Genomic DNA, 22,655 nt, shown 5'->3' with positions numbered 1-22,655 from the left:
AGTTTTCATCAGAAGTAAGATCTGAATCCGAGATTTACATTCATAATATGTGGAGTAAGTGTTCACAGATGTGCACTTGTAGGCATAGGTCAGTTTTAAAGTCCTGGGGCTGAGTAGGACACTATGTCCAAATGTTTGTGGACACCCCTTGTAATGAATGCATTCAGCTACTTTCAGTTGCACCCGTTGCTGAGACAGGTGCTCAAATTAACACACTTCCCTGTAGAGAAGTAGTTAATGGTGCCTTATCGGCATTTATTGCATCTCCTCTCTATTACAGTTTATCCATCAGAACATCCTGTCCTCTGTCCCCTGTCCTACTGTATGTTTGTCAGTGTTACAGGGTGATTTGAGGGGACTAAGTGTGACAGGGTGATAGTTAGTGTGACTTTTTTCTTTCTTGTCCACTCAGGGAAGCTTTTAAAATTCCGTCTGGAAGATGCAGTGATTAGCTAAATTGTGAGCGAATTGGAGAAGGAAGGAGGGATGAAATTGTGGTGATGGGGATTGCGTGAAGTGTGTGTGTGTGTGTGTGTGTGTGTGTGTGTTTTTGCCTATGGCCAGGCATTGAACTGTGGAGCAATGGGACGATGGTGCTCCATCCAGTACTTTTGGGATAAGTTGGGGATGTAATGTGTGGGGTTGTGATCATCCAACATTACTTGGATGAGGATGTTAGCAGGCGTGGAATTGTACATTCAAGGCCCGTCTGGATTGGTAGGAACGATAGAGCGGTTGTGATTCAATAAAGTGCGATACATTATGCTACTGTAAGCAAAGCGATATATATATATATATATATATTGCCATTAAAAAAGGCCCAGTTTTTCATCAATTTAGGGAAAAACTGTTACAGTATAAAAAACATCATATGTATAAACTCTGATTAAAAGAAACGTTTACTTTTTATGCAATCAGGACAGTGGGATCTTAGGGCTGAGTACAACACTGCCATCTAGGTGAAAAGTACATTTGGACTTGTTCAGGTTTTAACCAGTAGAGGTCCGGATTACTGCAAGCTGTCCACTTATAAGTGTGTGTTCGTTCGTGTATTTCTTTAGCTGGCCACTCGCAGAGTATTTGGCTGCTCACCAGAGCGATTACATGCCGGCTATTTCGGAGAGAGTAAAAGATGAGGAGAGACTGAAAGAGAGTGTGATGGCAGAGAGAGAGAGATGAATGAGCGCATGCTCGCATGTCAGTGAGGGAGAGGGAGCGCGAGTGCAGCTCTTTGCCTCCTGCGCTTCATTCAGAAAAAGAAGGGGGGCGTCAGAAACGAAGCGTCCTCCGTTCACAGGAAAATAACGATAGCGCAGCGGAGGAGAGAGGAGAGCGAGGGAAGAGCGAATAGACAACCTGGAAAGAGAAGGAGGAGAGGGAGAGCCGTCTCGTTCTGCAGGCATGGACTGTTTCCACATGCTTTCGTGCCTGTAGGTTTTGTGATTGTTTCTGGACTCTGTGGTCTCTGTCAGTAAAGCACGCCAAGCCTCAAGCACCTGACGCTCACCGGAATCCCCTCGAATACGACACTCAATACAGTAAGGTGTGTGTGTGTGTGTGTGTGTGTGTGTGTGTGTGTGTGTGTGTGTGTGTGTGTGTGTGTGTGGGGGGGAGGGGGGGGGGGGTTCATGCTTGCATAGGCTCTAGGTAGATGCAGAGTGTTAATGGTGCCTTATTGTGCATTTATTGCATCTCCTCTCTATTACAGTCTGTCCATCTGAACATCCTGTCCTCTGTCTCTCCTACTGTATGTTTGTCAGTGTTACAGGGTGATTTGAGGGGACTTAGTGTGACAGGGTGATAGTTAGTGTGACTTTTTTTCTTTCTTGTCCACTCAGGGTAGCTTTTAAAAATCATAAGAAAATGTATCTGATAATGATAAGTGGTGGTTTCTGTGACTGTAGCTTCCTCTCAGAGGAAGATGCCTTCTGGAAGATGCAGTGATTAGCTAAATTGTGAGCAAATTGGAGAAGGAAGGAGGGAAGAAATTGGGTCAGGGGTGCAGTGGTATGATTGTGTGTGTGTGTGTGTGTGTGTGTGTGTGTGTGTGTGTGTGTGTGTGTGTGTGTGTGTGCGCGCAGTACTAATTATGATATTTTTTAGCCTATGGTCCATCTTGTTCATCTAGCTACTGCTAAAATGTAACTGCTGTAGTTGTGCATGTGTGTATGCTGTGGTTTATTTGCTTTGATCATTTATTTACTGTGTGTGTGTGTGTTGAAGAGCGAGAGTGTGGCATTGAGAGAGGTCCCTGTCTGCCCACCCGTGTGCAAAACGAGGGGGAGGGAGGCCTGTTCTCTGCTGAGGTAATGAGGAATTCCCTTTTGCTGAGTGCGTCCAGCCTTCGCTCTGGGGGTGGACGAGGAGGTAGAAGGTGGGGGTGGAGTCCTAGTGGGATGGGGACGTCAACTTGCCACACTGCTGGTCACCCACATTGCCACTGACACACACACACACACAGGGCAGGACAAGCTGTGTATGTGTGTGGGTCAGTGTGAGGGAGTTGAGAACAAGGCGGGTGTAGGTTGGATGGATTAAAAGCAATAAGAGGAGGCGGTGAAAAGAGCCAATCAGGGAACTGATTGATGCTCACCTCCACAGCAAAGATAATAATGCCCCCCCCCATCCACATCCACATCTACATCCACAGCCACTCTATCCACCCAGCACCTCTTTCTCCACCTTTCCTCACGCTCTCGCTACCCCTGCAGAGCCTCTGCCATCAACAACTCTGTCTGCACCTCCACCTGAGCCTACTGCACGCACACACACACATGCATGCAGGCACACACACACATACACACACAGGGTTATTTTTAAACATTGTGTGCTGGAACAGGGAGTCTGAGAGGGAGACTGAGAGATATGGAGAGTAGGGATAGGAAATGGGGGATTGTAGAGCGAGAGAATAGGAAGGAATGGAGAAGCTACTGTGAATAAAAAAATCTGCTGCTATAAATAGCAAGCAGTCCTCACGGTCTCCGACTCTCGCAGGTTTCCTTTTTTATTTTCAAGCTGCCTTTTCTTCTCCTCCTTTTGCTCTCTGATTCAGATTTCGTCAAAGAGCCTTCCTTATAGCTCTTATTTAATACCATTGACTTGGTTGCGCTGATGGGTTAGCTGTTGAATCTAGAATTGCTTCATTTTTATTAGAAATATTCATTTTGAGTATTTTTTTGAAGTTTTAAAGCTACATCATGTAGCAGTTGTACCTTAAAACAGCAGCTTCAGCATCATGTTGCTGCTCTACTGAGGGTAATGGAGAGAGTGGTGTCTCTGTCACCGTCACTCCGGGACAGAACGCTGTTTCTCTACTGCTACACTGTGTAACTTTGGTGGAGCTGGAGGAGACGTCTCGCACTGCTTCTTTCCTCTCTCATGCCGGTTCTGTATCTCTGTATCACTGTTTACAGCGGTGGTGTAATGCAAGAGCCCATTTCCTTACTTCGGCTACATTTACATTACAAGCCTCATTAGTCAATTTCGATTAGATTGGATTCCTGACACTTCATAAATCCTCAATTGTAAGAGCCTGTTTACACCTGCCCTGTGTTTATTATCCAGACAGTATGTGGATCTAAATTGAGCAGATCTGTTTGTCTCCAGTGTGACCAGATTAGATCTGGTTTTACTGTCCTGTGTAAAAATCCACACCAACACGTAAATCTTTTCCATTTGACTTCAGTGGTTTCATGTCATTATTGTCCTGGTCCTGAAGACTGTGAACAGTTTAGAGGACCACTGGTGACTCTTCTAGGTATAAGCAGTTCACAATAGTTCAAGTGATTCATTAAGTCCCATTGCCACAGGTGTATAAAATCAAGCCCTTAGCCATGCAGTCTGCCTTTACACACATTAGTAAAAGACTAGGTGGTTCTAAAGAGGATTAATAGGAGATAATAGGAGCCACCGCTACAACAAGAAGTCCGTTGGTAAGATTTCCTCCCTCCCAGATCTTCCTCCATCAGCTGTGAGTGGATTTTTTGAACAGTGGAAGCGTTTAAGAGGAACCACAGAGAGCAGCTCAGCCACCGAGTGTCAGACCACGTAAAGCTACAGAGAGGGGTCAGGGCCGAGTGCTGAGCTCAGAGCAGAGTGCAGAAAAGTCTCCAACGCTCTGCAGAGCTCCAGACCTGCTGCTGTTAGAGCTGCAAAGAGGGACCAGCTCCATATTAATGCCAATAGATTTAGAGAGCTCCTATAGGTGTAATGTATACTTTTGTGTATATAGTATACTTAACTGACAGCATCACCGTGTACTGGTATAGACGGTGAATTGCCCAGTGCTGTAGTGATCCTCCGGGAATTGTGGGCTGTACTGGTTTCAATAAAATGCAGACTTTGGGATTTCGAGCTGATTAACAAAGCACATTGCCAGAGGTTATCATATTGTTTCAGATTTTTTCCTTCCCATTTTTTTTATATATATATTTTTTCTTCTCTAAATGGACCACATCTGTTTGTTTGAAAGGGCCCAAAGTGCTGTTTAAAATGAGAGAGGGTGATTGATGAGATGTTTAGCTTGTATAATTAACAGTGTTTGACTTTTCCAGCCAATACCCCATTAGCCTCACGTTTCTACGTTTAGTTAAAAGAGCTTCTGGTCTTGCTGTGTGTGTGTGTGTGTGTGTGTGTGTGTGTGTGTGTGTGTGTGTGTGTGTGTGTGTGTGTGTGTGTGTGTGTGTGTGTGTCAGTCAGGTAGACGGTATCACTCGTGCCCAACCGTGGGAAAAAAGTCAGAGGATGAGGCACACAAGTCAGTAAGTGTGATAGAGAAAGCGAGGGAGAGCGAGAGAGCAAGCACAAGAGCCAGAGAGAGAGAGAGGTGGGTGGGGAAAAGAAAATCAATACTAACCTCTGGGGTGACTGGCTCTGTAATTGGTTTTAAAGTCAACAAGTTCACACTTTTCTCATCAGAAATCACATCACTGTGCTCTGCATGCACACGCCAATCTATACCTTTACAGAAACCGAACCCCAGACGAGGCCTGTATTGGAACTCAACAGCCCAATATTGTGTCTTTATCTCCCTTCAGGTGGATGATTAAGTTTGCAGTGATTATTGATTGATGTATTGAAGCACTGATCACTGGGTTAGCACAGTGTGGCAGTTTGAACTCCAAAAAGCACAAAAACAGACACACTCATCCAAATGGAAATCAAGTCGAGGTAGTGCGCACACACACACACACACACACACACACACACACACACTCTCTCACTAAGAGGCAGATCTTTTAGGGTTACCATGTGTTCTCATGAAGTGGGCCCTTGTGTCCTTTTCAATCTTGACCTCAGACCTTCTTCTGCTGTTGATGGGTTTGTCTCTGTGTGCTTCATTCATAGGGTTGCAACATTTGAGGAGGTTTTGTGGGAACTTGGGGCGTTGGGAAATTTACCATGGGAATTAAAAGGAATTTATGGGAATAAAATGGAAATATTTGAAGCTAATTGTAAGAAACCTTTCAACTGTTTTGGTATCATAGGATATGATATCTAATTATTTAAGCCAAGATTATGCTTCAGTATATTTTTTATCTATGTGTAAGTTTCTCACCTGTAGCTTCAAATATTCCTATTTTCTTCCCGTTGATTCCTATAATTACCTGTTTATTTCCATAGTAAATTTATTTGTATTATTATGCCTTCATGTCTGCTCTTGACAAAAAAAATCAGTACATTGATGATAGTGTATCAATTCCTTTAAATGATCCAATATTTCTTATTAATTCCAATAAATTCTCATAAATTCCCAAAGTTCCCAAAACTTTTTTGAGGGGGCCGTCTAGGAAAAATCTGGAACCACTCTGTTACCTGCGTCTGTGGGTGGGAGTAATGCATCATAACTAGTGGTGTAATAGATCATGGATCATTTGTTCAGGATGTGTGATCCGTGGAGTAATCGACTAAAGTAAATTGAATAAACTATGTGAGATACTGGCTCTGAGTGGCTCTGCGGCTTAGTGTGCAACCCCTATGGCCTGGGGGTCGTAGGTTTAAATCTCGAGCCATGCCACTTTGCAATCTCTTTGTTAATCTGAAAAAATAATCTGATCCATTGACTAAAAAACAATGGTCTGATCCGAACAGTGAGTTATTCTACTAGTCGTAATACGGAACTTCTACATTTTGTATTCATACTAAGCTGATTTGAAGAATTATGTCTGTTTTTTTTTTTATTGTTAGCCGAATATAAATATGCTTAAACAAATAGGCACTATTGTGATGACCACTGGAGCTCCAGACGCTAGGGGAGTCAGTGAGTGGAAAACAGAACCTGTCAGACTGATGCTGATGGTAAACGCATACAAACGCACAATAAAGTGCCACCTACTGTTCATGCATTTCTAACTAAAAAAAACAGCAAAATGCGGACAGTAACTTAAAACACATAAAACGGGCAGCAGAGGGTTCAGAGATATGCAAGCTGAAGCTTCAAACGGTACTATATATAGCAGTTCTGCTTTCTTTTTAAAACATGTATATTACAAGACTCCCTGGTGTTCAGTGGAAGAGGCTGATGCATCAGATGCATTCGTGTAGAAGAAAGATCGTGATGGCATCCTTTTTTTGCACTAGTCCTACAAAATCTTCCATTTATTATTATTCTGTTTTATTCTGAATTCACTAACTTCTTTACCTGTCTGCTGCTCAAAAAATAGGCTGCAACTGAAATAGCTGTTATAGCAAGAAACCACAGGAAGTCGCAAAGTTCATTTCAGTTCAGATTTGTTTTGAATAGCATTTTTACAACAGCTGTTGTCTCAAACCAGGGGCTGGATTCACAAAAGCTTTACTAAGAATAAGCTTATGAAGGAATTTTATATATAAAAAAAAAAGTTTGTTCTAATTTTCATGAATGCAGTTTTCCAAAAAAAATGTTTCTATAAAATTCTCTTATAAAAATAATTATGGAGGCAGCTTGTTACTCCAGCCTTTTACAGCTGATCATAAACCTTGTCAAGACAGAACAAACACAAACTCAGGATATAAAGAGTGTGTGTTGTCATCAGTTATCCGATTTAACTGAATGGTGTGCAAAGCCTCTAGGTTGCTGCTAGAACATTTAACAATTCAGTCCAGGCGGTTTCTATTGTTTAATGTCAGATTTCCAAACCACAACATCAAAGAGAAAAAGATCACCGATTGAATAAAAGCCTGATAAAATGTCTGAACCTGAATAAGCGTGGCTTCATGTGTGCATTATGCATCATGCTATTCCGCCTACCCTGAAGGAAACGCCTCTTTCGGTAAGCGAGTTCGGCTATGGGATGAACCTAAATGTCAAATTTAAGAACATAATGGGCTTCTGGAGAAGTCCGAGTTCTGTCACAGTAGCAAACTTGCTTCCGGGTGGAGAACGGCGTTAGCTCTGCACTGATGCAACAGGAGTTTGTATCAGTCCTGAGAGTTATTTGGAGAATAGTAGTGTATTGTGTGTTTAAGTTACATAGTTTAGTGATCAGAATTACTGTACCTTTCGTACAGTGGCGCAGAATTCCTGAATGTGTGCACATCTTTAACACTGGATTGAGTTCTTACATCAAAACCTTATAGTGGATAAGAGACCCAGATGGAGCCCAGAAAAAACACTCAATATGATATACATGTATTTATTAAGAAATTATATTCAACATCCACATATATTTTTTACTAATTCCTTCCAGTATCTTGTTCCACCCCCACTGAGCAGCAATAATTAAGTCATTTTACCTCATACTCCTTTTTATTATATATGTATTTCTGTTGAAAATAATGGCACAATATATAAAGAATAAATATGTGTCACAATATTGTGACATACAGTCAAAGTGCATCAGTGGTGTGGGCTTGGGTGGTGACGTACGTTTAGATCTAAGACACTACAATGTCTTTTCTACCCCTTAAACTGCCTCTCTACCATGTTAACTCTACCAGCGCACAAGTTCTACTGATGCTTCAGTAAAGTTAGGACTAGGTGGCCTCTCTTCTCTTTTTTTAGGCATTTAGATAGCCAAGGTCCCCAAATTGTACATAAAATGAATAAACGATGCAATCCTTAAGACACTTGAACTTAAGTGTATTATTTTTATATAGTATTATACAATATATCAATATATCTGATCTGCTCAAAAAATGACATGATCACTTAATGCTAAAATATTGTCATATTGCCAACCTGTAATTAAAAGATCAATATCTGTATGGCAAATGATTTATTTTCATTTAGAACAATAGAAGCCCCCAATGCTTTCTGCACGGTTTTGCAGTCTATTAGAAACACACTGTAGAGCATATTTGAAGTATTTGGCACATTGATTTCCTTTTTTTTCCCTTTTAATCAACTTTTGTCAATATTGTTTGATGAATCTTTGAAGCTCTAGCATAGATTTCTTTGTCATTTTGCTCTGTTCCTGTCTCTCTGTTTCAGAGCAAGCTTGAGTTGAAGCAGCAGGGGGGGCTGGATGAAAATAGGAACATTTTTGCGCAGGAAAGAGAGAGGGGGATCGGTAACAGTCTGAGAGGGAGAATGAAAGCACCGCTAGAGGAGGGGTACAGCGAGGGTTTTTGTGTGTGTGTACGTGTTTGGAGGAAAGTAGTACCTGAGCAGATGGCATGGCTCTGTGTGATATGGGTAGTGCCAGCACTAACAGGTCACCTACGTCACCCAAGGCTCCTGCACCAACTCGACAATGCGACAGTGAGGGTCCTCACAGACCACCAGAGCGAGAAGCCGAAAATGATAAACTGAATGGTATTGGTGGGCACATAACAGATACAAAGGTATGGGTGGGTGATGACACTGTATTCATTACTGTTGACTATCATACAGCAATCAAAAGTGCCTTAAAATCAGCTGTTATAGACTATGGTATTATGGAGTTGGAGAGTAGAGTTGGATGATATGAATATAAGATACCTGAAGAAATATGAATTATGCTGGATATGTCCCAATATCTTTATTTTTTTCTGACGTCTCATGTTGGAATGAACAGAACTATGGCACATGAACCTAAACATGAAACTATTGAGTGTGTTTATATTTATATATACAATATATAGGTGTGTGTGTGTGTGTGTGTGTGTGTATGTATGTGTGTATATATATATATATATATATATATATATATATATATATATATATATATATATTATTACACACACAATTCATTTTTTCTTTTTTTGTGTAGTTTGCTGCTCACTTGACTCATGTCTTAAACCTTGGTAAGGTGTTTTTAGCCAATCCTTTCAGTTTCACTGATATTATGAATGTCAATACAACACTTTTCATTGTAGTGTGTTGGAGAAATAGTTGGCTCATGTTACGCAACAAATGCTTCTCTTTACTCAAGTATTTTTCAATTTGTATTATTTATTTTGTACAATCCCTTTCTCAATCCTAAGAGCCTTGTGAGGGGTTTGAAGGATTTGTCTTTTAAAGTTGTGTTCAGCTGTGCGTTTGTGTGGTGGAGGGTGTGTTACACTAGCCATCTGCTTCTCTGAGCTCTATGAGTAGTTCTAACTCTTAACTCCCAGCATCTGCCTTTTAAGAACTTCTTAACAGAGCTGAGAAAAAGTGACGATGGAACCACAGTCGCCATTCAGGCATGATCAACTGATTTGAATCATTAGCCTGGGTTTAAGCAGCGAGGCATGCATTTAAACACCGCAGGTGGTCGTGTAATGCTTGGTCTTGAAGAGTGTAAAGAGTCTTGCACGCCTTGAGCTGCTGGAGGAGTTACAGGATGGTGTTTATGGAAGTTGGTGATGTCATGCATGCTAACTCCCTGAAGGCAGGCGTTGATGGCTTCAGACATCAGGGTACAGTTTGTTGGAGGGTGTGGGGAAGCATCTATGCACCTGCAGACAGATTCTCAAAGCCTTGATAGAAAAGACAGAGATTCACAACAGTACACACACACCCTGCCTCACCCATCATGTGATGCCACCAGCACTGATGGGCTGAAAGCTTGCACATGCTCTCAGACATGAATAGCAAAAAGTGTCAGTGGCACAGTTGCATGGCTTTAATATTGATCACTGACTCACTAATGTCTTTTTTTTAGGGGTCCTTATTTTGTTTAAGTTGTTAAGACCTCTTGCATAACTTACCTGAGTGGGAAGCAGCAACTGTATATATGTAGGTCATGTTCAGCTATTTATTTTTCATGTTGGACGGTGCTGCATCACACCAGCTTTGAGGAAAAATACAGTCTTTATCATGAAAGCTGTTTCAGAGATCTTTGATCCTCTATCAAAACAGAGACGTGAGCTACAGCATGTAGCTTGAAATTCGCACAGATAGGACAGAAAATCTATGCTGGATTTTTTTCTTTTCTTTTCAGTGAATGTAAAAAAGTCAGCACAGTGATGGTGTTTCCATGACTTTGGTTATTGACTGGCTCTGAATTTCTTAACTTATCGTTAATTGACAGTAATAATTAGGTAGTTGTTACTAGGTACGAGTAGGTGGACTGAGAATGGGGCGGATCCAGGCTTGTTCTAATGGATGGAGTATCGGCGATATTAAGTCTAATCCAGTTCTAGTCATTTGGAGTCCTCTAGGCACCATTAACAGACATTATCCCCAGACCTGAGCAGTGTGCAGCTAACAGAACAGCTAACAGAACAGTTTATAGTGGAACATAAAAACTTTTCCTATCTGCCATACTAGTGCTTTGAGTGGGTTTTCCTTCAGACCTTTTGTTGTATGTTTTTCAGCATTTTCCATGCAATCAAAATCACGTGTATGGCTTCCTTCGTTTGTGTTTTTTATTTTTATTATTTTATTATTATTATTATTATAATAAAAAAATCGATCTGGAAACAGTGTAGATATGCCAAAAATCTGATTTGGGCTGGCAGTCCGAACAAAACCAATAACTCCCAGTGCAATTATATGTATGTACAGTATGCTGCATTACATCCGCTGTAACTGTCTCTACTGTCCAGGGAAGGCTTTCCACTAGATTTGAGATAGCCTTGCTGTGCAGATTTGATTGCATTTAGCCACAAGAGCGATAAGTGAGGTCAGGACGTTGGATGATCACCACCCCACCTCATCCCCAACTCCTCAACTCCCAAAAGTATTGGATGAAGCACCAACCATCATTCCAGAGAGCACAGTAGGGGCTTCTAGCCCAAGCCTGACATTAGGCATGGTGCATCTTGGGCATCTGTGTCAGCGATGAGGCCAACCTAAAGTAGCTGAAGGCATTCTTTAGAAGGCATGTCTAGTCCACAGACATTTGTCAAGAAAAGATTCTTTAAGCCAGTAACAGTTCTAGGCTTGTAACTTGGTAGATGCAAGAACAGTTGAGTGTTCAGAGGAATATGCAGTATTCAGTCTTGGTGAACAACAGGTATGATATGGCGTGTATGACTGCTGCCATTGTTTTCCTTCTGAATGGAACAACCACTGTTTCGGCAATGTGTGTACAGTTGTGTAATTAGCCACTGTGTGTCTTTATTGTGTGAGAGAAACTTTAACCACATTGTGTGCAGATGGGTACAGTGTGTGCAGATCTCCCAGCTTCTGTGTACACTCAAATCCATTACTACCTGTCTGACCGGAAGAAGAAAATGAAAAGACTGCTGTGTGTGTGTGTTTGTGTGTGTGTGTGTTTGAGAGAGAATGAACGAATAAGTATGTTTACTGAACTACTCTGTCAGACACGGATAATTGGGGTGATTCAGAAAGGTGTGTGTGTGTGTGTGTAATTGGGGGACAGGGTTGATGTGAGCCGGATGGGGGTTGAGAGAGATCGCTGTTCTCTCTTGGTGACAGAGCCTGTTGCCATGGAGCTGCTTCTTCCATTGGCGAAGCCCTCAGCCAATGGCACAGTAGCACACAGTTTCATCATTGAGAATTTTCTCTCTCTCTCTCTCTCGCTTTCTCTCTCTCTCTCTATCTCTCTCTTGTGCGCTCTATATCTCTCTCTCTCCCCAACAGGAGGAAACGGAGCAATTGCATAAGGTTTGTAATGGGAGCCAAAACAGGTTTTAACCTGACACACTTATTGTTAGAGAATCGAACATTGAACTAGAAGAGAGATTTAACCCATTCTCCCTCTCATCCTGACGAACACTTACACACACACGCGCACACACACACACACATCCACACACCTGTGTTTGCACTCAGGCTTATACAACCCCACAGCTGTTTACTTTGTTCCAGCTCTGCAGAGATGACCTAAAGTGACCATTTTCATAGCTGTCTGGCATCAGTTATGACCAGCCCTCTCCTGCTTATGCCTGTGTCCTGCTCTCCACCCATCTCTTTCATTCTCACTCTCTGCTCCGTCAGAGAGGATCCCCCTCTGCAGCCCTCATACTTCCCCCTCCTTCTCTCTAAGCAAACTCTCTCTCTCTTACTCTCTTCCTCCCTTCTTTTTTCTCGTAAATCTTCAAGTCTGCTGACGCCATCCTCCCCCTCATAGCCCACTCAGTCCAGTGGGACCAACTCTGACTCATCCTCTCTCTCTCTCTCTCTCTCTCCCTCTCTCTTTCCTTCTATCCTCTTGCCTCCTTCAGTCTTCTTCCTTTACCCCCGTTCTTTTATCAGTCCTGCAGCTGCATCTCTCTCTCTCTCCTATGGCTCCCTTTTTGCCATTCATTTAGTTTTGTGCCCCCCCCCCTTGCGTCCCTCTCTTTCATTTTCTTCATTGCTTCGTTCTCCATCTGTTTGACAGGCTGTTTCGTGTTAATCAGTCATGCGCACCACGTGTCTGTGACTGTGTGTTTGTGTGCAGGCTCTTAAACAAGGGAATCCTCTCTTCATGACACACTGTTGTCTACTGTTAAACGTATTCCAGCGCTTCGATTATGAATGAGTGTTCATCTCACTTTCCCATTCTGAAAAATAGATTCCCACGTTCATTCCCCTGTGCGATTACCTGCTCACCTGATCCGACTGGAGCTCTGATGCAGCCTAAACTCATTAGAGCCACTGGGGATGGGTGCAGCAGACTGCAATAGAAAGCCGGGATAGCAAGGATTGGGTCTTTTCATCCTCTCTCCTCTGCCCACTGACTGACCTCCAGTAGTGAACCTGGCTGACTGTGAACAGGCCTGACTGAAGCACTTCCTAAACACTACCTTCAACGTGTTGGGCATTTCAGTTGCAGGTTCTGGACGGTGATCGAAAGACCAAACCAGTTATGATCGAAAGACCAGTTGAAATGACCTGCGCGTGAAGTCTCGTTACATAATCGTACATTAAAGTCAGCCTGACCTTCATCTCATCCTCCCCTTTCTGCTCAAGGCCATGATATATCCGGACCTGGAATACCCCCTAGGCAGGAACACTGAACTCGTAAGCACACATGTCTGGAGCAGTGGACGGCCATAGCTGCACCACCCAGGCAGCAGTTGGGGATTAGTTGCCTTGCATAAGGACACTTCAGTCCTGTTGGTTCAGGGGATCAAACCGGCTACATTACAGTCACAAGGCCGCTTCTCTAACCTTCAGACCACGGCTGTACCCATATTTGTTTGAGGTGTGCTGTGCCCACCTTGCCCACCTTGGAGAAGTCATAAGGTTTGATAACTTCACGGTGGTTCAGCTAGAGCAGAAAATATTAACCAGTAAGATCATGTTCCATTGATCAGCAATGCTTAGAGGACCAACCAACCTACCTACCATGTTTCATTCAGAAATCTGTCAAGGAAAATGATGCATGTTGATTAATGTAAAGACTTTTTCTACTGGATCTAATGGATAATTTGAGAAAATTTGAATAGTGTTGAGGGATCGAGGTATTAAAAATGATACTTTTTTTATCTGTCAAATGTGATGAATAGAAAAGCAGCTTTCTTGTGAGGAAAAAAGTTGGTTGGTATCTTCCCTGTTTTGCTGAAATAACCTCAACTAGATGTACCCATATAACAGTCTTCCAGTCCCTGCCATTAACTAAGAGATCATTTTCCCACTCCTCCAAGCAGATTTCTTTCACACAGGGGAGGTTTGAGGGGTTTCTTGCATCCACAGTCCGATTATCCTACGGCATCAATCAATAGGACTAAGATCCAGGCTTTGACTTGACCATTCCAGAACTCTCTCTTTCTTTGGAGCCATTCCTTGATGTCTTTACTGAGATGTTTTAGGTATTTTCATGTTGCAGGTTTCACATTAATGCTGCATCACTCAAACCCAGACAAATCTGATTCCAGCACACCCCAGTTTAAGCTGTTCTCTGCCCGTACCGATACGATTCCGATACCGGTGTGCAGCCTTCTGGAGAAGCAGGTAGGAGGGCCGTACTGAAGCCAGCCAGAGTCTATTTGCAGTTTAATTTAACACTGTCCTGAGATATTGACCATAGTAAGCACAGTAAGATCTGATTAAGACGAAGTGGGTGCACTTTGTGCTCGGTGAGGACAGCGTAGGCGTTTGGTGCTTCTCTCCTGGGTACTGCGTACAAGTTCATTTTTTGATGATCCTGTGAATCCTTCTGGAACAGCCCATGCGGACAGAGTTTATTTGCGATGCGAAGAAGGTAATGCTGGACTCGTGTTTTTAAGAGAACGTTATGTCTGAAAAGCTGTTCAGCTGTGTGGTGATGGAGCCAGGACTTTTTGTTACAGGGAAGGGAGGGAGTTCAGAATGAAACGGTCAAAAATAGGCACAGTCTAGCAAAGTGTAGGAGGAGAGGGGAAACAGTTGCTCTGCTGGGAGAGACTGTCTCGCTTGCACAATATGAGCAGACCGCTGTGCTGCTGGCAAATGTGCAATTAGTATTTGGTGAGGGTTATTATTGTTGTGCTTTTTAAACGCTGACTAACATGGAATGTGGGAGACATGCATGGAGCATGGATGTTGCAAAATTTTCAATGCTGGAACCAACTGTACCTGCTCCTCGGGTCCACACTTGGCATTTATGCTCCCATAGCCCAGTGAGCACAGATATGTAAAAGTGTGTGTGTGTGTGTGTGTGTGTGTGTGTGTGTGTAAACCTATATACATAATTTATTTCCTGCCGAAAATGTCAGCTTAGGTGGTTCCCTCTTGCTGGTATTTGCCTGGTTATTGCTATGTGGTGATTGCTATGGTATTCCATGTGGTTGCTGTGGGGTGCTTAGTGGCATCCTCCATCAGCAAGTTTTGCAAGGCAGCAGGTGGCATCCTCCATAAAAAAAAACCAGGGTAGAGCCATGTCACACTTCACACTAAATGTACAGTCTATAGATAGTATGACCATGCCATTTACAGTCAAAATTAAAATTTTGGCCAACCCATGACTGTGTGATCCCATAATGCGTGTGTGTGTTAGAGTAACACACTTGTTGTAAGTAAAGATCCATTGTCTATGCATCATATGGATATGATGATATTAAAACGTATCAGTAATCAGTAATTTTGCCGGTCCTGAGAGCTGATCAGATCATATGATTTATATTTTGAGAGTTGCTGCAGTGTTGCACGAGATCTGTATGGCTCTGTAATCTTTCACCTGGTAGTTGCAGTGCAGACCTCGCAAACGGCTGCAGAACCCCATTAAAGCCAGTGCTGATAGAATGTCACCAGTCTGGTGTTGATCTGAAACTCCCATATTTGTTGAATGTGTAAAAGTAATGTGCACTTGTAGGGGAGGCGGAGTAAAGACTTAATGGCTTAACAGCACTAAATGGCTACCCCTGTGAGCGTAATATAGAAATACATATTGAATATAACTTTGGTAAATACTTATTCTGTGGCAAAGCTTTAGTATTCAGCTATTTTTTAGGTACACCAGTTGATGGGGGCTTTGAAGTCACATTCTCCTCTTTCACCCCATCGCCAGGAAATCGCCAGTTTCAGTCCCAGTATTGCCACAACCAAAAAAAAAAAAAGTTTCACACATGCTGAAAAGATCAGTATTGTCACTATCCCCCTATTTTATTGTCCAACCAGTAGATCGTTTGGGACAGTCGATCAGACCTCAAATGGCCTCAGATTGGCTTTTCAGATTTGCTGTACCTCTGTTATTCTGCTGAACCCATAGTCCTGAACTGTTACTTTCCACCTCTGCTGGACCTCAGGACCTTGTAGGAGCTTAAAAACCATGTGAGGAGGTTCTGAGCCAAAGTGAACCTGTTCAGGAATCAGTCGTGCTCTACTGTTCCCATCAGCTCCAGAAAACAGAGGCTGCTTCAACCCAGTTCAACACTGCAAATTAGGTCACTGCGTGTGTGTGTATGTGTGTGTATGTGTGTGTATGTGTGTGTATGTATGTGTGTGTGTGTGTGTGTGTGTGTGTGTGTGTGTGTGTGTGTGTGGTCTTACACAAGCCCATATGGTTTAGTTGTTTGTGATCTGGACAACATAGACCAGGACACATGGTTTCCGTGGTTACCAAAGTCCGCCCTGAACACGTTGTTTAACATGGTGGGAGGTGGTGGTTGTCTTTGACAAGTGAGTGTCTCTCTCGCGCTCTCTCTCTCTCTCTCTCTCTCTCTCTCTCTCCCTCTTGCCCTTTTTTTCTCTCTCTCTCTCTCTCTCTCTCTCTCTTTCTCTCCCCTCCCTAATATTTATTTTTAATATCATCCCTCGCTTTGCCCTTCTCTCTCACTAACACAAATGGCAGCAGCTGAGAATGACGTTACCGTCGCCTTGGCAACCCTGTGTCCTGTGAAAGGAGCGAGTGAGCGAGGTAGAGTGAGCGATGGAGAGAGTGTTCATTCATGAGCATTCGCTTTCCTCATTCATCGTCATTTTTCTTCTTTCATGATAAATTCTCTTTAGATTTACAGTAGCTGTCTAGTTACCGTTTGATTAAGGCACTTCTACTGTGCGTGTGCGTGTGTGCGTGTGTGTGTGCGCGCGTGTGTAAGTAATCATGTTGTGTAAGGCTGAGTGTGTGTGACTGGTCAACAGTGTCATGCATTACTGATGACGTCTTCTCTGCAGTTGGGAATCCCTGCCCTGCTCTTTTCTTTCCTGCTCTCGCGTTCTCTCTCTCGCGCTTGTGCAAGCATCACTCGCACTCTCTCCTACACTGAATGTTCTCCTGCACACTCCCTCACTCTTGTGCATGCTTTCTTTGTCTCTCTCTCTTTTGCTCTCTCGCTCTCTCCTACACTTTCTTGCTCTCTCTCTCTCACTCTCTCACTCTTCTGCAATTGCGCTCGCTCGCTCTCGCACTCTCTCTCTCTCTCTCTCTCTCGCTTCTCTCCTACCCTTCCTTGCTCTCTCTGCATGTGTTTCTATTGCTGGCTGTCTCTTGCTCCACACACTGTCTCTCTCTCTCTCTCTCTCTCTCCTCTCTCTCTCTCTCTCTCTCTCTCTCTCTCGCGCTCTCTCTCCCCCCCCTCTCCCTCCTACCTCTCTCTCCCCCTCTCTCTCTCTGCAGTATGACGTCACTGTTGGAGGTTCCTCTCTCTTCATTCTTGCAGCACAGGCTGTTCTACTTCCTTCACTCAAACCGCCTCAGGCTCTCACCGCCTGCGTGCCGCGACTTCTGAATCGCAGGATTTTTAATGACCCACCTGCATCTGGATGCTCTAAATCGTTTTTGGGGCACTGCTTTCTGTGTGCATGACCAAAAGTATCCAGACACTCTTTGTAATAACTGAATTCAGCATGACGCAGGTGTTCAGGTTTACACACACAGCTTGTGTAATTGCAATAGGAAAGCACAGCCAAGAATGCGACGCAGCTTCACATGAGCCCAAGGTCACCGTGCCCAATTTCAGGCATCAGCTAGCGGGGGCTATAATGCTCCCCAGCTGTGAGCTGTAGAGCAGTGGGACAGCGTTCTAGGGAGTGATGAAGCTTCATCTTCGGGATGGGTTGGAGTGGCGTGTGATCCAGAACTAGCCAATCATCTAGTGTTCAAGTTCAAGTCTTCCCTCAAGATCAGAATCTGTTACTGCAGCAGAAAGATGGAACCGTCTCCGCTGAAGGGGAATTCCACCAATTTTATTTAGGAATTTGTAAATGGTTAAAATGTCAATATAGTCTCTTAACCCTTTAAAGCCAAGTGTGTTGTATTTGGAGCGTCTGAGCTTTTGAGACCTCTGCAACATCATATCACTGTGATAATGAAATAATTCATTATTAAACGTAACATAGAAATAATAATATACCGTATAATAACTTACACAAATGATAATAAACAACATAAATAAGAAAGCAAAATCAAGTGCGTATTTGCTGTTGGATTCTGCATGCGCCAGAAAAATACAGACAGATTTCTGAAATGCTAAAATGTAAGGCAGTTTAGAGTGTAAGAGGTTAAAGGATTTTTGTTCTCCATGTTTTATCTTGATTGGAGGGGTGGGGGGTTCCTAATTATTTTTAAATAATCGGTCAATTTCGCACTAAACCAAATCTTAAACCCAGAATTATGGAAAATCCCCTTGATTTTAGAAGAAGCATTGAATGGGCAGGTGTCTACAAACTTTCGGACATGTACGTAGATATTAAGGCTGTGTCTCTACAAGACCCTGGCAATACGATTTCTATTACAATACAAGGGTTATGATTTAGTATACTGCAGTAATGCTGTGTATTGCAATACTGTAGAGCAATTTACCATGTCTTTTTATTATTATTATAATTATCAAATTTTAGGGCAACTGTCATCATATGTAAAGCTTATTTACACTGCAGTGAAAGAGTCTAATATCTGAGGAGTAAACACTGCTATCTATCCTGTCTGGGTTTAAACACAACACAAAATGAACCACATGTCTCTTCATTAAAAATCAGTACTGTGCTTTTGAGAATTGATACAGTATTGCAGAACATGACATGATTATGATACTTTTGATATATCGATACCTTCTTACACCCCTATCAGATAGAGTTCAGTTCATTGGCAGATGGCGCTTTACTCAACCATGGCATCTTGTCCTCTCATACTGATCCTTAGCCAACCTCAAACACTCATGCACACACACAGACACGGTGTGGGTGGGGTGTGTGTAAATGAGGGTGACTTCCCCTCGAATCACCTCGTCATATGTCATATTTTTTTGGACGATGAGTAAACGAGTGTTCATAATTAATTGGTCACGCTTGCAGTTTTACACAACTTTCATGTATTGGTTAAAATTCTGATCTGTCTGTCAGGAGTGAGTTTATACCCAGTGTCCTGTGTTTTCCTGGATGACTCACTCAGTGATGTTCCTCTCTCTCTCCTGCAGAAGGCGGTGTGACGGCGATTGTGTGTGGGAGGTCGTGCAGGATGCAGCAGTAGTGAGGACACACACTCTCGCCATGGCGTGTCCCCCGCCCCCTCCCCCTGTTTAAGAAGAGCGCCGTCCTCCCTCTAACTTGTCACCGGGGGCTTCAGAGTGGAGCCCCACGCACCACACCACACACACCGACACACTACAGTCCCAGGTACGTTTCAGCATGAAAGCAGTGTACTCTTAAGAGCATTGGGGCACTGTCCATACACTATATGGACAAAAGGCAGTTTAGCGTATAAGAGGTTAAAGGATTTTTTGTTCTCTATGTTTTAATCTTGATTGGCGGGGCAGGGGGCAAAGGGGTGGGGCTGATGATTTTTAAATAATCTGTCAATTTCACACCAAACCAACACTTAAACCCTGAATTATGGAAATTCCCCTTAACACCCTTGATTTTAGAAGAAGCGTTGAATGGGCTGGTGTCTACAAACCTTCGGCTATAGATATTATATACAAACCTTTATATAGATTTTAAGGCTGTGTATTGACAACAACCAGCCAATATGATTTCTATTGCAATACAAGGGTTATGATTCAACATACTGCAGTGTATTAAGGTACTGTAAGGAAATTTACCGTTACCGTTAATTTACTGTTATTATTATTATTATTATTATCATCAAACTTTAGGACAACTGTCATCATATGTAAAGCTTATTATACACTATATGGACATGCCTCTTAATCATTGAATTTAGGTGAAGTTCAGACCTATTACCACAGGTGTATAAAATCAAGCGCCTAGCCGTGCTGTCTGCCTTTACACATATTAGTGTAATTATGGGTGGTTCTAAAGAGCTCACTGAATTCCAGTATGGTAATGTAATAGGATGCCATCATTGCAAAAAGTAGTCAGTTGGTGCGATTTCTTCCCCTCCAACTCTGAGTGGTATTATTAAACAGTGGAAAACCTGCAGAAGCACAGCAACAAAGTGGCAGACTATGTAAAGTTAGGGTCTCCAAACTTAAAGAGCAGGGTCTCCAAATGTAACAATCTCAAACTCTCTGCTGACTCCGTAACTGCAGACCTCCAATCCTGCTGTTAGAGCTGCAGAGGGGTACCAACTCCATGTAGATGCCAATGTATTTAGAATTGGATGTCATAAAAGCTCCTGCAGGTGTCCCAATAGTTATGTCTATATGGCATATGTGTGTTTAACAATGGGTAAAACTACTGTTGTGTGTAGATGAACAAGAAAATGAGTTTTTTGCAGTCCAGGGACCAACCTTTGTGTCTACACACACATATATGCACATTAAACAGTCAACATGACCACATTTAGGAGATGTTCTGTATATTATGTATGTGGTCAGTCTGTTGGCTGGGGAACACCAGCAGCTTAATTTATATGAGATTTGTATTTATTCATTATAGAGTCATAAAACTGAGCTTCTCATACATAACTGAATGCATACATGCATTTTTAATTTTCTATCACACTGATTTAGTATCTTATTGATGTCTTTGATTTACCATTTTGTGTGTGTGTGTGTGTGTGTGTGTGTGTGTGTGTGTGTGTGTGTACTCACAAGGTGTGTGTGTGAGTTGGGTTCTGCCCCCCTTCCTGAGGGAAGATGTCTGTGGTGATGCCCCTGGACGGGGTGAGGGAGGGGGAGAATGCACTGGCTTCTGAGACCCCCGCTGGCACCCGCTGCAAAGGAAACACCGCCACACTCGGCAAAGACAGCTGCACTGACAACAACACAGAACCTGACGACAACCTCTCACAAGACACACAGGTAAAAGGTTAACAAGCTAGACAGAAGCATTCGAATGGTCCTTTGGGTTGTCATGCTTCTGTATCGTCACTGTCTCGAAAACCTTCTGTCTCTATTTTTGATGATTTTCCCTTTTTAACAAAATGTTACATTGTGTCAAAATTTGAGGAATGGACCAATAGAAATGCTCCTAAGTGACTTGGGATACAATCTTTTTACATTGACGTCCATTTAAAGTTAAGTAGGGTTTTTTTCCTTCTCCTGTAAAGTTGCCTTTTTGTAGATACATTGTGACAGCAATGATGCGCTATACGTCCAAATGTTTGTGGACACTCCTTCTAATGATTACATTCAGCTACTTTACATTGCACCCATTGCTGACACATAGAGATTGTCTAGTTCATACAGAGAAACCTTGCCATTTAACCTGTTGCCACCATGTCTAATGCTAGTCATGGGCTAGAGGGCTATAAAGCCCCCCAGCGTTGAGCTGTGGTGCAGTGGAAGAACTGCGTTCTCTGGAATGATGTATGGTGCTCAATACAATACTTTTGGGATGAGTTGCAGAGTTGGGGATGAAGTGGGGTGGTGATCATTCAACATCCTGACCTCGCTAACGCTCTTGTTGCTGAATTAATTCAGATTCTCACAGCAATGCTTCTCCAAAATCTAGTATAAAGCCTTTTTCTCCGGACAGAAGAGACAGTTACTCCAACAAAAGCAGAAGCCCATTTTTAATACCCCTGGTTTTGGAAGTCAGTAAGCAGATACTTTTGTCCATATAGTGTATATAACCATTACTTTTACTAAGGAACTCTTAACAGAAAACTTTTTTTAGGGTGTTGCCAATAATAATACCAATAACAATAGGAAGTTGTTCTGTAAGTGGATTTTATTTATTTATTTATTTTCATGTTTTTGTCTTCCCAATCTGTCTTAGAAACGTTGTCAAAACCATGGCCATACCAGGAAAAGAGCCAAGGTAACGCTTCACTGCAGTGTCACATCAGACCTGACTGTTGTCCTCAGACACACAGCCTTTCACCACAGCCTCACCCAGCCTTTCACTCTCACTCGTACACATACACACACACACACACACAGCATCCTGGCCCTACCCAGATTGGATTTATATATTTTCTCATATGATATCACTCACTCAGTACTTGAGGAAATCCTGTTAAGTTTTATGAATTTCTCTATTTCTTTGAAATATTCCCAGAATACTTCATATCTGAGAAACTCTCGGCTTATTTTAAATCTTTAAACAGAAATTAGATTTGATTTACAAATTTGCTGAGGTCTTCTTTTCCCATCTTTCTCTCTATCTCTCTCTTTCACAGTCCAATGCCAAGCTCAAGCTGGTGCGGAGTCTAGCGGTATGTGAAGAGTCTTCAGGCCCATTTTCCACAGATGGACCTCCAGAGACCCAGGTACTGCAGTATACGTCCTGTTCCCTCTGAGGGATCTGAATTAGTTCTGTGTGTACCGAGAGCATTGCTCTTTCTCGGCTCTACATAACGGTGCTTTGCAGTTGGTTATCTTAATGTTCATTTCGTTTAAAACTCTCCAGGACATCATCCAGCTTCACATCAGCTGTCCGTCAGACAAAGAGGAGGAGAAGTCCTCGAAAGACGAGTATGAGAGCGAGGAGAGGGAGAAGAAGGACAAGACTCCACGCAAGATGCTCTCTCGTGGTAAGACATGCTCTCCTGCACCAAAGACCACCCTCTTGAATTCATCTAGGAACTTTTAGCACGCGTTGGTGTGAGGATAGA

The 22,655-nt window shown here is 42.7% G+C and overlaps 1 protein-coding gene across 6 annotated transcripts in view; it reads left to right on the top strand.

The window, feature by feature from the left end:
* Positions 1 to 22,655, top strand: part of r3hdm2 (R3H domain containing 2) — a 65,901-nt gene that overhangs the window by 12,089 nt on the left and 31,157 nt on the right. For 3 of the 6 annotated variants that reach the window (XM_072684749.1, XM_072684750.1, XM_072684744.1), the window contains exons 2-6: positions 19,111 to 19,309; positions 20,692 to 20,898; positions 21,818 to 21,859; positions 22,221 to 22,310; positions 22,451 to 22,574. In XM_072684749.1, the coding sequence (XP_072540850.1) occupies positions 20,734 to 20,898; positions 21,818 to 21,859; positions 22,221 to 22,310; positions 22,451 to 22,574 (421 nt within the window). In that variant the 5' untranslated portion in view covers positions 19,111 to 19,309; positions 20,692 to 20,733. Of the gene's footprint in view, positions 1 to 1,010; positions 1,544 to 16,576; positions 16,614 to 19,110; positions 19,310 to 20,691; positions 20,899 to 21,817; positions 21,860 to 22,220; positions 22,311 to 22,450; positions 22,575 to 22,655 lie in introns of those variants that run through there. The other 3 variants (XM_072684746.1, XM_072684747.1, XM_072684748.1) reach the window with 3 other exon arrangements.

This window comes from Salminus brasiliensis, chromosome 7 (genome assembly GCF_030463535.1).
Source record: "Salminus brasiliensis chromosome 7, fSalBra1.hap2, whole genome shotgun sequence".
NCBI lineage: Eukaryota > Metazoa > Chordata > Actinopteri > Characiformes > Bryconidae > Salminus > Salminus brasiliensis.
The sequence above is the reverse complement of the archived record's forward strand: the minus strand, read 5'-3'. Positions and strand labels throughout refer to the sequence as shown.